The sequence below is a fragment of the Perca flavescens genome, chromosome 5 (assembly GCF_004354835.1).
Source record: "Perca flavescens isolate YP-PL-M2 chromosome 5, PFLA_1.0, whole genome shotgun sequence".
Taxonomy (NCBI): Eukaryota; Metazoa; Chordata; class Actinopteri; order Perciformes; family Percidae; genus Perca; species Perca flavescens.
Window position 1 is genome coordinate 526,741 of NC_041335.1, and position 15,535 is coordinate 542,275.

Sequence of the window (15,535 nt, forward strand, 5' to 3'; positions counted from 1 at the left end):
TCCCTACCTCATAACACCTTTACAAAGCCTTTTTCATATTTGTGGATAAGATCCATTAATATACATGGAAACACCTGTGTGAAATAACCAGACAAGAATGTCTGTTTCTGTCTAATCCAGTCAATGTAATACTTCATCAAAGTATTTCATTCTATTAATGCAAAATTACTATCAGTCAAAAATTAGTAGTCATGCTCATTAAAGTCCTCCTAAGTCACAGCTGGGGTGTGTGTGTGTGTGTGTGTGTGTGTGTGTGTGTGTGTGTGTGTGTGTGTGTGTGTGTGTGTGTGTGTGTGGGGGGGGGGGGGACAGTCAGACAATCTTTATAAGCTTCTCAATCCAACAAGCTGAACAGCAGCAGAGAACACAACTACTGTACAGGCCATCAACCAATGAGAAGCAGCCGTAACACTAATACGTGGTAAACAGGTTGACTAGTTAGTATGAGCTTGTCATTATCAATTTAGACAACGTCATTGTATATCACAATATCTGGTTATACGATTTCATGACATCATTCCATTAGCATGGCAGCATGGTGGCCCAATGGTTGGCACTGTGGCCTCACAAGGTTCTGGGTTTGAATCCAGGTGGTTCCGGGCCTTTCTGTGTGGAGTTTGCATGTTCTCCCCACATCTGCGTGGGTTTCCCGGGCGCTGTGATTGGCTGTCCACTGCTCCCTTGAGGGATGGGTTAAATGCAGAGAATGAATTTCACTACATGTATGTGTATGTGACAATAAAAAGTATCTTTACCTTAAAGGATGATAAATTATGATGCTGAATTATTGCCCAGCTGGCAACCTTTTATATATTACTTTAAGTATTTGTTAAAGATGACCAAATGATTTGTAAACCGTTATTGTTGTAAACATTATCTGGATGCTCATTATAAAGTTGCAGCTGATGGTTATAATACCTTGTTAATGGTTAATAAATACTTTGTAAAGCATCTCTAAACATTATTTATAGCTATGTAGAGCACAAATAATCAATAATCATCTCTGTTCACAAAAAAGATTTACTGGGGCCACATTAATGTTACTTGATGGATTATAAACCACTTATTAATCATTAACTAATTATGATGAGCATTAGTTACAACTTTATGAAAGCCATCCAAATAATGTTTATGATGTTTACAAAACCATTATTAACCACACACAAAGTAATAACTATCTAACATAAACTAATTATTTTATATGACACTAAATGAAATAATAACATCAATTATACGACAAAAAATTAGTAAAGCTTATAAATCATAATTTTTTTAAGAACCATTTATGAATGATGGTTATTATAAAGCGCCACACTTTCATTCAGGAATAAATAAATCATCAGAAATCTAAACTTTTTCAAATCACTTTATATCTTCATGTCAAAAACAACTAAAAGACAACGCTGTGGATCATTTCATTTAGTGAAAACACGAGAACAACATGGCTCTTTGGTATTTAAAACAACATGGAGCCTGTGTTCAGATGGGATGTCCAGTGGCACTTGTTTTTAGGATGGCATTTCCTGAAACAATCCAGTATTCTTTTAGACAAAGGCACTTTTTCGTTTCCTTCTGTTTCAGACAAAATGCCTTGTGTAGTTAGACGTTAGACTGACATAATGTGGAAAAGCTGTATTCTGCTGAGCAGGTGCAGCAATACTGAGAAATATTAGTCAAATATAAAGTAACCTTTTAAATAAAAGTAAAAGAACAATCTCTTTCCCACTGTACATTACTGCTGCAGGTGGTTCAGACATTTTGTGACCTCATCGTGCGTTTGCTGGAGAAATCGTAATCTGCAAAGTAATTAGAAGCCATCAGACATGTGTTGTATCCTAACAAGTTCAATGTTTTCTAATTAACAAAACGAAAATATACTCAAGCCAAGTGCCTGCATCTCAAAGCTGTGCTTGGGTCCAATGATTGAGTCGATGAACTCTGATGTCATTTTGCACCTTTGCCTAACAACAGAATAAACACTGGCGCTCGTCGTCACATTTCCTGTTTGCGTCAGTGTCATGTTTGCACGTTTTGACGTTTTTCCATCAGCTTCTCCTCCAAACACTTAATCAGGATCGGGTCCACTTTGGGGTCAAATTTGTTAGCAAACCAGTGGCCATAGTTGAGGAGCCAGCGAAGTTCAGCCGCTCCGTAGATGCAAACGCTGCGCATGTGTATACCCGTGCACGCTGGGTAAAGATTTCCTTCTAAATAGTTCCACTTGACTAGTCGTGTCTTGCTCCTCAGATCCGTAACATCAGCCTTGGACCGGGGAATGTGCCCCGGCACCCCGGGGACCCTGACCAGGGTGGCCCAGAAGTGTTCATCTGGTGAGTATGTGTCAGCTGACCATGCCAGGAAGTCCTTTGCCACCTGGCTGCTGCTGATGTAATTTACAAAATCCTGTGACAGGACAAAGTAAGCGCTGCCGATGAACATCTCGATGCCGTGAGGAGGAGCATCTTTGAGCACCGTGGTTTTGACCGGCATACGCCGGTACTCAAAAGGCACGTTCTTCAGCTGGTGCTGGAAGCTGAAGCGCTGCTTCTTGAGTCCGCTGGGCCGGCTGGACTCCAGCATGTTGCTGCCGTTCAGCTGCTTCAGCTCCAGCACCAGCTCAAAGTTGGACTTGAGAGGAAAGTCCTGGCCACAAAGGTTGATGACATACTTCCAGTTGACCTCTGACCTCAGCAGGTCAGAGAGGCAGTTCAGGTCGGCATTCAGCCTGCTGATGTGGGCATATTCCACAGACTCCAGTTTAGAGGCGATGAACACATTTGGAGTGCACCGAGCCAGGTTGGTGATGGCCTTTATGAACGCTGGAGAGGACTTCTGGTCATAGTGGATGCAGTAGATGTTGTGCGGTGCATAGATAGCGTGAAGGATTCGCTCCACCATGGGGGCGTTCTTATGCACCACCAGGGAGTAAGCCAATGGGAAGCTGCGCTCTGCAGCAGACACCGGAGCCTCATTGTAACCCCGTGCTTTGAGAAAGGTTTGGCAGTCCGAGGTCAGACTCACGGTGCTGTCATCGTCCACGTCAACAATGGCTTTCCGTTTGATCCGGAGAGCTTTGCCGATCTCCACAGGGTCCAGCTCGTAGATGGCCGTGCAGTTGATGTCATACCTGTGGTTGTGGGTGCTGGAGAAGCTGCCAGTGATTCCATAGGGCTGGATGTAGACGCTGTCCCTCACCGTCACTTTGATGTAGACCAGCTTGAGCAGACAGACTGCCAGCAGAGACAGAGAAAACAGGAAGCACCTGTGTCTCAATCTATGTGTGTAGTGGGAACATTTTATTTTCATTCTAGGAACAAAAGGACAAGAAAAGACACGGACATGAGCGTTCAGGCGACACTGTTAACTACTGCCTCCGATTGTGTGCAGAGCAATAAGTGAGTTAAATAAGTTTAAAATAAGTGACATAAATGACTGTCTTTATTGTTTTACTGTAATACACATTCAGTGATTTTTAGTAAATGATTAGTAAAGATAGTAATTTACATTCAGTCTTAAGACACAGCACTGGAACTTTCTTTGCCTTAGCCAACATTTGACATGAGTATTTCCTTAAACTGTGTTAAGTAAGCAAGTCGAAGTAAATCGAATCAAGGAAGGAAGTGAAGAGGTGTCACGTATAGCCTATAAGCTGTTTCTGTTCTCAGTTACCTTGCTCTCTAAAGGTGTCTTTGAGCGTCTCTCGAGCCATGCACACTTCTCCCACACCTCCACATGAGAACCTTTCATAAGGAGAAACATTTCTTTAGTAAGTGAAGACAGAAAGAGAGGAAACACAGTGACACAGCAACAGCACGCGGATTGAACACATTCAGTACATCTCATTCAGGGATCGAACTGCTTGCTCACTTGTGATGTTCTGCATTACGCACCAGGCGTCTGAAACATGACAAGCTGAAATACTCTGCCATCCGGTAACGCTTCCTTAACCAACTGCGGACCAGAGGAGCAGAGAACTTACCCCACGCGTGAAGAGAGCGAGTCCCGTGTGTGTGCTCTCATGTCCCGGGCTCCATCGCGGACTGAGCCGTCCAGAGGAGTGGCAGGGGGAGAGTCCGGGCCGGCCGGCAGCAGTCCGCCCCCTGCCCGCACATCACCGCCACCCGATACATTTACCACCCACTCACTAATCATTAACCCTCCTCGGCAAAGCCCAGCACCCCGCCTCTCATCTCATTAACACAACGAGCCATCTCTGTACAGTAGCGCAGAGCTGGGCCACAGCATGATTTCATATCTGACACATCCCCAACACCAGCGCTGGAAGAAGTAATCAGATCCTTTACGTAAGTAAAAGTACTAATACCACACTGTAAATATACTCTGTTACAGTTAAAGTCCTGCAGTAAAAATGTTCCTTTAGTAAAAGTGTGTAAGTATCATCAGGAGAATGTAGTTAAAGTATTCTCCCATTGTAGTGTGTGTAAAGGATCCAACCAGGTGTGTGTTTAATGGTCTCATCATCTCAGCTGGACTTGTAGCCGTTATATTGTTGGCTAGCTTACTTTAGAATCAAACATCAGATTTTATAAACTACATGTGTTCTGTGTGCAGGAATTTTAATGTGTAAAGTAACTAGTAACTTAAGCTGTAAAAGATGAATGTAGTGGAGTAAGCTGTAAAAGATGAATGTAGTGGAGTAAAAAGTACAATATTTCTCTCTGAAATGTAGCGGAGTAGAAGTAGAAAGTGGCATGAAAAGAAAAGACTCAAGTAAAGTACAAGTACCTCAACATTTGGACTTAAGGACAGTACTGGAGTAAATGTACTTAGATACATTACACCACTGCCCAATGCATACACCTTCATCAACTGTATTATCTTTATTGCTTTTGCTTCAGGCAGGTGAACAGAACACTGAAATGAGTGTTTTTGGCTACAGTAACAAACTACAGTGTCATTCTGGTAGAAAGCTGAAGTACAAACACATACAGAACATTACAGCTGTAAAGAGGGAAAGGATCGAAGATAAATAAATTAGAGGGAAATACTTTTCAATCCCATTGGTGGGTTTGGAAGTCACATTAGACCCACAGTGAATTGGTCATAAAACAGAGATTAAGTAAACCTCACAAAGAGTTCTGGAGAACGTGTGTGGAGAGATCATTATAATAATTCAGTGCCCCAGTCGTCAGACTCTGAACAGTCGTTCTTAAGGAGCTTCTCCCAGTAACAGTCCATCATGGCGTTGGGCAGCAGCTCCGCGTCATCCACCAGATGAATTATCCTGATTTTCATAAGACTTCTCAGGGTAACGGCCTCTGCAGAAATAGAAAAGACATTCAAATACATTCAAAACCCTGCTTTACGTGTGAAGTCCCTTTTTAGAATAAATACAATTGATTTAATGAGGCTGTTTGGATCTCCGGGTGGGAGATGTAGGAGGCGGCTGCTTAATTATTGACATAGAAAACGCCACGCTTCAGTGGCTGCCCGCCCTGCCTCTGTATTTGTTGGAGTTTCTCTGCGGGATGTGTGGAGCCAAAGTGGAGCTGAGGTTGGGGTTAGGAACTACAGACCTGGGGTCAGCGCCTGCTGAGAAGGAGCAGCCGTGTAGCGCCGGACATCGTCCTCAGGACCTTCAGTCTGCCCGTTCAAGAAGTAATGCGACAAAGGTTGGTTTTTGAACAGCACCTGAGAGGACAGTGGGAGGAGTTCATCAGAATTACCCTTCAACACCAACCATTGACATGTCTGTTAATAAATAATGACTTATTAATGAGAGTATCAGTGTCCTGGGTGGGAAATGTGAGCCCTGAGGGCCTATCAAATGTCTTTCAGCAGCACTCTGGATCATACATCCATTAAAGTGCCTCTGAAGCACCACGCTATTTTTAATTTGGAAGACGTGGAGGAGTGTGTGTGTGTGTGCGGTGTGTTTGTGGGTGTTTGTGTGTGCTGGTGCACAGCTCCACAGTGAACGCTCAATAATTTACAGGCTGATGCTGTGTGTTGCCCCGTCTCCACAGACCCCTACTGGCAGGCAGGAAACAGCAGACACGTGAACCTCGTTTCACATCAGGAAGGATGGTTCTGATTCAGATCACTAACTCATCCTGGATTCAAAACTAAAAACAGCTTCTGACATCACCACATTACTGTGTGGACTCTATTCACTGCTATTGGCAAACGGCATTGTGGGTTTCATTTTATTCTTGTTACCTGATCAAAGTGTTTCTGTTCACTTTGTAATTGCTGCTTTTGATAAGTGCTAGATAAATAAACATATTACCTATTATAAACTTTATTATTTATATCTATATCAGTGATTTATGAAGTGTCAGAACTACTGGAAGAGCATACATGTACTTGAAGGCCAATGTTCAAATTGTGCAAACATACATTTGAGGATAAGGCTGGTGTTATTAGGGTCCAAGCGCTGACAGCGGCGAAGGCCCTATTGAAACTGAAGGAATTATTATTATTTTCCCGTCAAATGAATTGGCTTTTTGAGGGGCTTAACATATTCAAAAACTCACCAAATTTGGCAGTCGCATGAAGTCTGGTGAAAATTTACGTATTTTAACGGTTTCGGGAATAGGCGCACAAAAATGGCTCGCTAGCGCCCCCTAGAAAGTTAAGAAAATTGAGCCCCTGCAGTGCGTTTAACGTAGACTCACGAAACTTGGTACACATACGTAACATGTCAAGATGTACAAAAAACGTCATTAGAGCCATACCCTAAACCCAACAGGAAGTCCACCATTTTGAATTAAATGTTCGAAATTAGTGTGATTTTGGCCATTTCCACATGTCGTACTTTAACAAACTCCTCCTAGAGATTTCATCGGATCAACTTCAAACTCGGTCTGAGCCATCTTAAGACGTTAAAGATGAAAAGTTGTTAAAAGAAAAACTTTTCGTCATAGGGCGTGGCCTTGGCAGTGCGGCCATTTTGTGCGTTTCGCCGCCGAAACAGGAAGTGGGTGTAACTTGTACGTTGTTCGATTACCTCGAAACTTTTCAGGATTCATAAGAGTCCAACCCTGAGGACAAATAAAGGCCGATATTTACTTAAAGTCATAGCGCCCCCTAGTGGCAACAGGAAGTAGGCCTAAAAGTCAAGGTGCTATACTTTAACGAACTCCTCCTAGAGATTTCATCCGATGGACTTCAAACTTGGTCTGTACCATCCCAACACTTTAACGATGAAAAGTTATTAAAAGAAAAACTTTTCGTCAGACGGTGTGGGCGTGGCGGCCATTTTGAGTGTTTAGCGATGAACAAAGAAGTTGTTGTAACTTGAGTGTACGTTGTCGTATCTGCCCGAAATTTCTCACGATTGACAAGGGTCCAGGCCTGAGGACACCTACAGGCCAAAATTGACTTTTGGTCATAGCGCCCCCCCACTGGCAACATGAAATGTGCCTTATATGACAAACATCATCCGATTTGCATGAAACTCAGAATGTGTGGTCTAAGTGTGATACTGAGCCGCCCCCTATAATATGGCCACGCCCACTTACTCAGGCCACCACGCCCCCTTTCATAACATTTGAACCGTTTAAGGTAGAGTCTTGTGTGAGGTGTCATTGAACTCAGCAGAGACTTCCTTCTTCATTGGTGATGGTTTGGCCCGCCCCCTATGTTCAAGCCACGCCCCCTTTTATTACTAATTGCCCGATTGATGTAAACACTTGTGTGAGGTATCATTGAACTCAGCAGAGACTTCCTTCTTCATTGGTGATGGTTTGGCCCGCCCCCTATGTTCAAGCCACGCCCCCTTTTATTACTAATTGCCCGATTGATGTAAACACTTGTGTGAGGTATCATTGAACTCAGCAGAGACTTCCTTCTTCATTGGTGATGGTTTGGCCCGCCCCCTATGTTTAAGCCACGCCCCCTTTCACAGCTAATGAACCGTATGACATAGCGTCTTGTGTGAGGTATCGTTGAACTCGGCGGGGAGTTCCCTTTTCATTGGTGACGGTTTGTGGCGTCTGAGTGCCGCGCAAATGCACGGTCGCAAGGAGCGGCGTCCGCCGGTAACCCCTACACGCGCAGAGGCACGAGGGCCCGTCCATCGCTGCTCGCAGCTTTAATTCTGTATTGTTCTTACTGTTAACTGCTACAAAGATAAACAAACAAATACTGTCTGACTTACTGTCTGTGGCTCTCAGCTCCAAGCCTTTTGGATCCTAATCTTCACAAAGTATATATAGTTTTTAAGGGGGGTTGGGTCAGAAGAGAAGAGGAAGAAGAGATATCAGGCTGCAGCCTATGTGAAGTTAGCATACTGTCTTCCTGCCCGCGAGGGTTATCTGTGGCCGCTCCGGTTTGAATGGCGACCTGTGTTGTCTCATTTGAAGGGGCCTAAAATCTAATTTTTGTCCCGAGGTTAGTGCTAAATTAAAAGAGTTTATTTGGAGGAAATATAAAAGGACTGATTCATGGTGGGACTACAAGGAAAGGTCACAGAGTCACCAAAACATCTGGATTCATCCTCTGGGCGAGAAGAATATCCACTGGTTGTCCCTGCACTGTATCTCGCTCTGAATCAAAGTGTTGTACAAATCTCTCTCGTCTCGGTGTGCTGGTAGTTAAGATGCATAACAAATATTGTGACTGCAGCCTCTGCTGCATGTCATTCTCTCCTTTCCTTTCTTTTGAGTAAAGGCAAAATGCCCTGAAACACTTATTACAAACTAAAGCAAAGGTGTGAATTGGTGTGGCTATGTTGTTTCAGGTCCTGATGGTAAAAATAGTGAAACAAAACCCAGGAAGGCCAGTCAGTGTAAAAGATGTCAGTGAAAACATACAGGAGTGGGAAGATTACCAGATGCCAAAACACTGCACAGCTGTTTGTAATATAGTGAAACAGGATTCAAAACTCTCTGTAGTGATCTGATAGGAATGAATGAGGATGAAGTGAAGTCTGTCTGAGCCTGAGGGGGTTTGTGAGCCAACACATAGTGTTTCCTTCCTTGTTCTGAGTGCAGTGCTAAGATAAAGGCAGTTTGGTGTCTTACCTTGTCCCAGGCGTAGGATGAGCTGACAGGGATGTTGTTGCCAAGGATAACCTCCAACCAGTGTTCTGGAGTTGGGTGTTTACTGCCTTTTTTGTCCTTTAATGAGCCATCCTCTAGCACATTAGCATAAAGCCAGTCATGCTGCAGAGGCAAGACAAACAATCACATATGGTGTCAGAGGAAAGCTTTATCACAAACTCAATATTGCTGTCAATATGTGAAATGTAAATGGCAGCTGATAAATCTTATTGGTCAAAACTTGCACTAAGCAGACACACTCTGTCATGCCACATCACATGTGAAAGCTCCACATATGGATGAACCTGTAAGTGAACCAACTTCATGAGGAAAAGTAAAAGGTACTGATCTATATTCAGCATAAGGAACACGTAATTGTTGCCTTTACTTTCATCAGGCAAGACATTGGGTTAAAATATTTCAGGGTTGACAACAAGCTGTTACAAATGGATTATGGTTTAATGAGAAGAGCTGTGCCTAACCTTAAAAAAAAACTTCACAAGACTTCCAACTTCCATAACTCCCCTCTGGATGAGCGTAGAGAGATGTTTGCTGTTGTCTTCAGCTCTTGTCTGTATCAGCGCATTGTTTCCTTTCATCTGAAAGTTGATGTGTTGTAAAGTGTTTCCTGGCTGTGGGGCACTGCTCTGTTGGCTACCGGCTCTCGCATTCATTGCTGAATGAACAGGAGGCATGGGAAATGTAAGGATCGATCCTAACACACTGGTCCGTGTAACTGGTTCATGGCTTTCTGTTCTATGACCATTTGGACCGCAGCTGTGTTCTTCTCTAGCTTTAAAAGAGGCCGGCGTGGAGACCAGATCTGGCTGCTGTCTCACTACTGTACTGTCCTGATGGTTGGGAGGCTGAGTGGAAAGTTTGGCCTTCATGGTTACAAACTTCTCTACCAAATGCGATTGCAACTGGAGGATCTCCTCCAAGTTCCTCTGACGTGAAGCGAGGGAGGTGAGTTGACTTTTCAACACACGGTGCCGAAGGTAGTCGGGCACACTCCTGCACAGAGAATCAAACAACACAACTGTTAATTAGATCACAATGGCAACACTAACCTTAAGGTTGACAGCCGTGTCTTTCAGAGAACTGAATAAAATAATGCATAAACTGTCAGGAAAGACAGAAACACAAAAACATCACTAAACATTCACTGAATTTCTACTTCTACTGTAGAGATGCCGTTGAACAGAGACAGGTAAGACTGAGAAAGAGAGGGGAGAGAAGCAGCCCGGTTCAGTTCAGACCTTTATTGTCCCACCAGAGGGCTTTCGGGCAGTTTAAACACAATAAAACAGTTAGACATTACCAGACTTTATTGGCTTTTAGTTTAGTTTATTAGTTTATACTGTTGTGGACAGTCCCCCTTAATTAACTATACAGTAAAAGGAGCAGCTTTAGCCTCAACGGCTCATTTCCAGCTGTAGTTCCCAGCCAGCTGACAATAGGCATCCTAAAATACAATGGTGTGGAAATTGAAGTATATTTACAAGAGGCAATTTCTCACGTTGAGCACACGAGTGCGTGTGTCGTTTATTTTTTAGCAAGACAACAACTCTACAAGGAAAAAGGTGCTGACCAGCAACAAAACCCTGTAGCGTCTAACGTCATCACGCATTCAGAACATTTAAAGGGGCCGCAGTCCCTGAACAGTCATAATTACATGAAGTGACTAAGGACAGTAAATTACATGTATATGTATTACGTTTATCACTGCATGTAGAACCATATTAAGAACAAGGTGCTGCGTTAATAATCAACAGTGTGTAGAACCACACTTAACAAATAAGGTGAATTATGTATGTCACATTCACTACAATGGTATTAAATCAGTCCATGCAGTTAATACAATATGAAGGAGACAAGAAAAAGGAGAAGAGTCTCAAAGGCCACATTGAAAGCACATGCAAGACATAACATGGAGGCAGGCAGCAGAGATGGAGCGACAGCAACAATGACTATGTCACATCGAACACACATCACATCTGACAGATTAATGTGTGCAGTAATAGTTATCGGACTGTCATGTTTTAAGGTGTTAAAGCACAATGATTTTAAGAGAAATTTAAACCCACAACTGCGAGACCTGGGTTTTGTTTTTATTTTTGGCTATCACTCATTTTCTTCACCATGTGCAGAGATCTGGTGATGAAATGATGTTGATGACACACTAAACTGTGGACTTGTTTGTGTGCTGGAACTGTAATGCTGCGTTTCATAGTCATCATATGTCCTCTGATCTCAGTAAGGACTTTTTTTGTGATTAACATTTTTTTTTTTTTTAAACAAAATACAAAACATACATCTCGCAACATGAACAAATTTCCTTCCGTCATCACCACCCACCCAGACAAAATTTAAGAAAATATGACACAGTTACTTCAATATTCCAGACCATTCAACAAAACAGTAACAAAATAGACAATAAACCAAATACACCTATGTATAAATGGCAACACCATAAGCCCATCATACACATCTGGGATCATTTTGTAAAATGATTGTTCTTATCTGAAGAAAGCTGTGGGGTGTTGTAGTGGCTCTGTAGTGCCATGTTCTGAGAATCAAAGCACTGTGTAACACAATATAGTTTGCTGCTGGCTAACAAAGCTTCACTGAAATCAAGCAAGAGAGAAGTTCCTGAACTAACCGGGATTTTCGGGCAAGGTTCTCCTTCTCCATATGGTGTTTGCTGAGCACCTCCATCAGCACATTCTGGATCTGTGTTAGAGCGGCGTTATATCTGCCTGAAAAACAGCAAAGCTACAGTGAATGATACAAAGTCTTTCTGGTTGTCCTCTATTTGAAAGCAATCTAACCATGTTTTGCATATCCTCTTATTTGCATGAGTATTACCAGCTGGATATGCTGTGATCATATTGGTTATGGTGTATAATTCTCTTTCTGTGCACATCAAACATTAACAGCTGCTCTACCTGCATCTTCCGGACCTGTTAGAGGCCAAGTCCATATTTCTGATAGTTTCTTCTCCATCTCCTCCAAAACCGCTGTTATGGCCTCTGGATGACTCAGCTATAAAAATAGTTAATTAGTAAAAAACACACAACACACAACATCACATCAATGCTGCAAAACCAGTGAAGCCTTCAATAAAGTGATGCTGCACGTCTCCTGAAGAGAAGGTTGAAATCAAATGAATGGACGTGTGCCATAAATGGTTAACAAGACCTATTTGTCCATGTGACACAAATGCACACTTGAGAGCCCTCACATAATCCGCAGTGGTGTCTTTCTTCCTCAGCTGAATGTCACCAGGCTTTCTGGCTCCGTCTCTGTCACCTGATTCTCTGGATTGCATATTTGCCTTGTTAAAGCTGCTCTGGCAGGAGAGTTGCTGGTGGCACCGAGCCTCTGAAGATGGGTCACCTGAAAGAATCCTGCACTCAGACCTCAGCTGAAATCAACACTCTAAGAAATCCTAAGTATAGTTTTTCTACGCTTGATATGAGCAACAGATCCAACACAATTTACATATGGTTTTTGACACAAATTGTTTTCAAAAATTCAACTTGAAAATGTTTTCAGAGTAGATACCCCGCATAGACCACACTCAAGTGCACACATTGTCTTGTAAACTGGACAACATGACAGGCCTGAGCGAGGACTCCATGACGACTCAAAGCGATTTTGTCTCAAATCTATCTAATCTTTTTTTAAGATAATTGTTTTATTTAGTTTTTCATTTTAAACAACAACAGAACAGACAAACACACTTGAACAAGAACAACCCCCCTCTCCCACCCCCCACCCTCCGCGGTCTCGAGGAAAAGAAAGAAAAAACAAACAGACAGAACTCCCACCTTGCCTAGTTGCCCTCCTCTACTTCTTGTGATGTTGAGGTCATTAGGAATGATACCTGTGCTGCTGCACCTTTCCATAGGTCTATAGTCAATGACTTGGCTTTGTTAATCCTTGCTGTAGAGAGCTCAAGCATAACTATGTCCAGAAAATACGTCAACCACTGTTAGCTATACAAAGCGAGTGGGGGGGAGCCAGCGCTGAGCTATTATTTTCTTGGTCGCGGTTGAGCCAGCTAGCCAAACTTTCTTTTGTTTCCAAAGTAGGTGTAATTTAGAGTCGTCATTAAGTAACAAAACAATTGGGTCAGTAGGAATTCGACATCCTATCACATCAGATACTATTGATGTTGTTTTATTCCAGAACTCGTGCACCTGTTCACACTCCCAGACCATGTGCAAGAAAGTTCCAGTTTGTTCAGGTTGGCAGAATGTGCAATAGGGAGTAGGAATGGCTTTGGAGACGTATCTCTTCTGAGGAGTCCAATATGTCCTATGGCATATGTTGAAGTGGATCTGCTGGTGATTTGGGTTCTTGGAACAGTGGGAAATGTTGTCCAAAACTGTCTCCCTATTAATGATGTTCCACTCCAGGCTCAGCTCTTGCTCCCATTTCTTTACTATTGGGAGTTCTCTTACGAGTACAACAAGCCATTTAATGATTGGGTGAGTCTCGAGACTGTTTCCCCGTGGTACTCTATAACAATTTAGGGCTGACCTTAAGCGAAGATAAAGGAAGAAGGATGTCTTAGGGATCTCAAAGCTAGTTCTCAGGTCCTGAAAACTTAACATACCTTCCCCATTGAATAACTGGTCTAGAGTATAAATACCTCTGTCACTCATTGGTTATAAACAAAAGGTTTGTTACCAGACATTAAGTGTACGTTGTGCCAAATTGGGGCGCTGAAATGCCACTTATTGGTGTAGCGAAGTAGCTCCTCCACCTGCTCAAAGTTGGTCAATGTGTTGGTGAAATAGGGCCATAGGCTAGCATACACTTTTTTGGACACACACCTTCAAAGGCAAGGTCTTGCAGTCTTAGACTTCCAGTGAGATTTCTCTCCATGGGGACTATAGATGAGGGGTCTATCGACACTCTGAGGGCCTGTAGCTGAAAAGCTCTATGGTACATTTTAAGTTTGGGGAGTGCCAGGCCTCCCGTGTTTGTGGTACGTTGCAGGGTAGAGTATTTTAGCCTAGGTTGTTTACTATTCCAAATATACTGCCGGATTACGGCATCAAGTTTCTTCCAGAAATGTATTGGTGGGGGTAAGGGGATCATTGTACTTAAGAAGTTCACACGAGGAACTATGTTCATTTTAACAACAGCAATCCTGGACCGTAGCAATGCCGGCAGCGCAGACCAATTAGTCAGATCCCCTTGAACACTACTTAGTATAGTTTCATAGTTGTCCTGGACAACTCGCTGTAGCGATGGGTGAATGGTGATGACAGATGTTTTTTTGTTGGGTAGTCCTAGGCTCGAAAGAGTGCTCCACTGACAACCTTGGTTTTCAGTATCAAATGCCGGCCAACATTATCCTCTTCTATGCTGTCCATCAGTATACTGTTACTGTGGTCGAAAAAGAAATGTTTCAGAGCCACTTTTCAAGAATACAGGAGGTGAGTGTTTGACCCAGTCTTTTAGTGGAGTACAAGCTATGGTTGCAAAATGCATCTGCTGCACTGCTGTTGCAGCACTGAGACTATTTACTATGAATCATAGTGTCTGTATGTTAGATTTAAAGGTTCACGACATTTGCTCTGCAGAGACTGATTCCTGAAGTTCAGTATGGAAAATGTGAGCTACTCACCTGGTTGTTCTTGATGTGTAGGCGCCTCACGAGGCAGCTCATGTATAACAGAAGGTCCTGGGAAAGAGCAGCTCTTTCATAGTCTCGCCCCCTCTGCCATGTCCAGTGCACTCCGGCCACCGACAGTCCTGTCACTGGGGTTGGCCCCATGCTGGAGGAGAAGCTTCACTACCTACAACACACATGCATTTCACAACAGCTTGTCAGACAATGATTCTGTGTTCCACATCAGCGGTGTAACAAGGCAGATGAATCATAGCTTTTTCATCACAAAATCCGGTAAGTGATCAACAAAACCACAGCTGATTTCACAACTGTCAACTATATTGTCATCTTCAAAGTAAAAAAAAGTGGCAGACCACACTGCAGTCATGTGATCTTTCACTAGTTTAAACCAGGGCCGCATTCAGACCCGACAAACACAACACGTTTTTTATAACTGAAACGGGGGTGAGTGAACACCCTGGTGTGTGCGAGAGAAACCTAATCTCAAAGCCGTTTTACAACATTCAGAGGAAACATGTCGTTAAAGACAAAAACCGGAGCAAAACGGAGATTGAATGTGTTCCAGGGGTTATTGCATAGACTGTATAAGTAAAACCAACCCATCTGGATCGCCCCCTGGTTGCTGGCTGCAGTAGTCTATATCCACGACGCTCCACTTTTGGGATTCCTCTGTCGCTGGCGGAAATTCTGACAGATTTCACTCATTTCGGCCGGATGTCCATCCCCTTCCTCTTTCTTTGTGTTGGAGTTCTAAACTCTGGTGGACTTCTGAGGACTATGGTTAACTCCTTTGAGCTGCAGATGTGTAAGATTGGGAAAATAAACCCCTTTTGCTGTGTTTTAGTTTACCGACCTCCTGGTCTTGCACGTACATTTCTTG

The 15,535-nt window shown here is 43.1% G+C and overlaps 3 protein-coding genes across 3 annotated transcripts in view; all 3 read right to left on the reverse strand.

Annotated features, from left to right (window-relative positions):
- Positions 1-1,312: 1,312 nt before the first annotated feature.
- Positions 1,313-3,999, reverse strand: gcnt4a (glucosaminyl (N-acetyl) transferase 4a). Its single transcript, XM_028578340.1, has 3 exons — positions 3,980-3,999; positions 3,670-3,740; positions 1,313-3,307 (listed from the first exon to the last, which is right to left on the reverse strand). Exon 3 carries the CDS (start codon positions 3,304-3,306, stop codon positions 2,017-2,019), a length of 1,290 nt encoding a protein of 429 aa, XP_028434141.1. The 5' UTR covers position 3,307; positions 3,670-3,740; positions 3,980-3,999; the 3' UTR covers positions 1,313-2,016.
- Positions 4,000-4,826: 827 nt separating this feature from the next.
- LOC114555726 (uncharacterized) lies at positions 4,827-14,732 on the reverse strand. Its single transcript, XM_028578341.1, has 8 exons — positions 14,650-14,732; positions 12,250-12,404; positions 11,954-12,050; positions 11,668-11,764; positions 9,488-10,019; positions 8,988-9,128; positions 5,538-5,652; positions 4,827-5,279 (listed from the first exon to the last, which is right to left on the reverse strand). Exons 2-8 carry the CDS (start codon positions 12,334-12,336, stop codon positions 5,125-5,127), a joined length of 1,224 nt encoding a protein of 407 aa, XP_028434142.1. The 5' UTR covers positions 12,337-12,404; positions 14,650-14,732; the 3' UTR covers positions 4,827-5,124.
- LOC114555323 (putative ankyrin repeat domain-containing protein 31) overlaps positions 14,726-15,535 on the reverse strand; it is a 35,821-nt gene continuing 35,011 nt past the window's right edge. The window contains exon 9 of the mRNA XM_028577636.1: positions 14,726-14,821. Within this exon, the coding sequence (XP_028433437.1) occupies positions 14,726-14,821 (96 nt within the window). The remainder of the gene's footprint in view (positions 14,822-15,535) is intronic.

Excerpts from the sequence above, each read along its gene's own strand:
- LOC114555726 (XM_028578341.1), bottom strand. The coding sequence starts at position 12,336 with ATGCAATCCAGAGAATCAGGTGACAGAGACGGAGCCAGAAAGCCTGGT. Across the intron at positions 11,765-11,953 it reads AACAGGTCCGGAAGATGCAG|GCAGATATAACGCCGCTCTA; the intron begins GTAGAGCAGCTG and ends GCTGTTTTTCAG. Across the intron at positions 9,129-9,487 it reads TTGTGAAGTTTTTTTTTAAG|CATGACTGGCTTTATGCTAA; the intron begins GTTAGGCACAGC and ends TTGCCTCTGCAG.
- gcnt4a (XM_028578340.1), bottom strand. The coding sequence starts at position 3,306 with ATGAAAATAAAATGTTCCCACTACACACATAGATTGAGACACAGGTGC.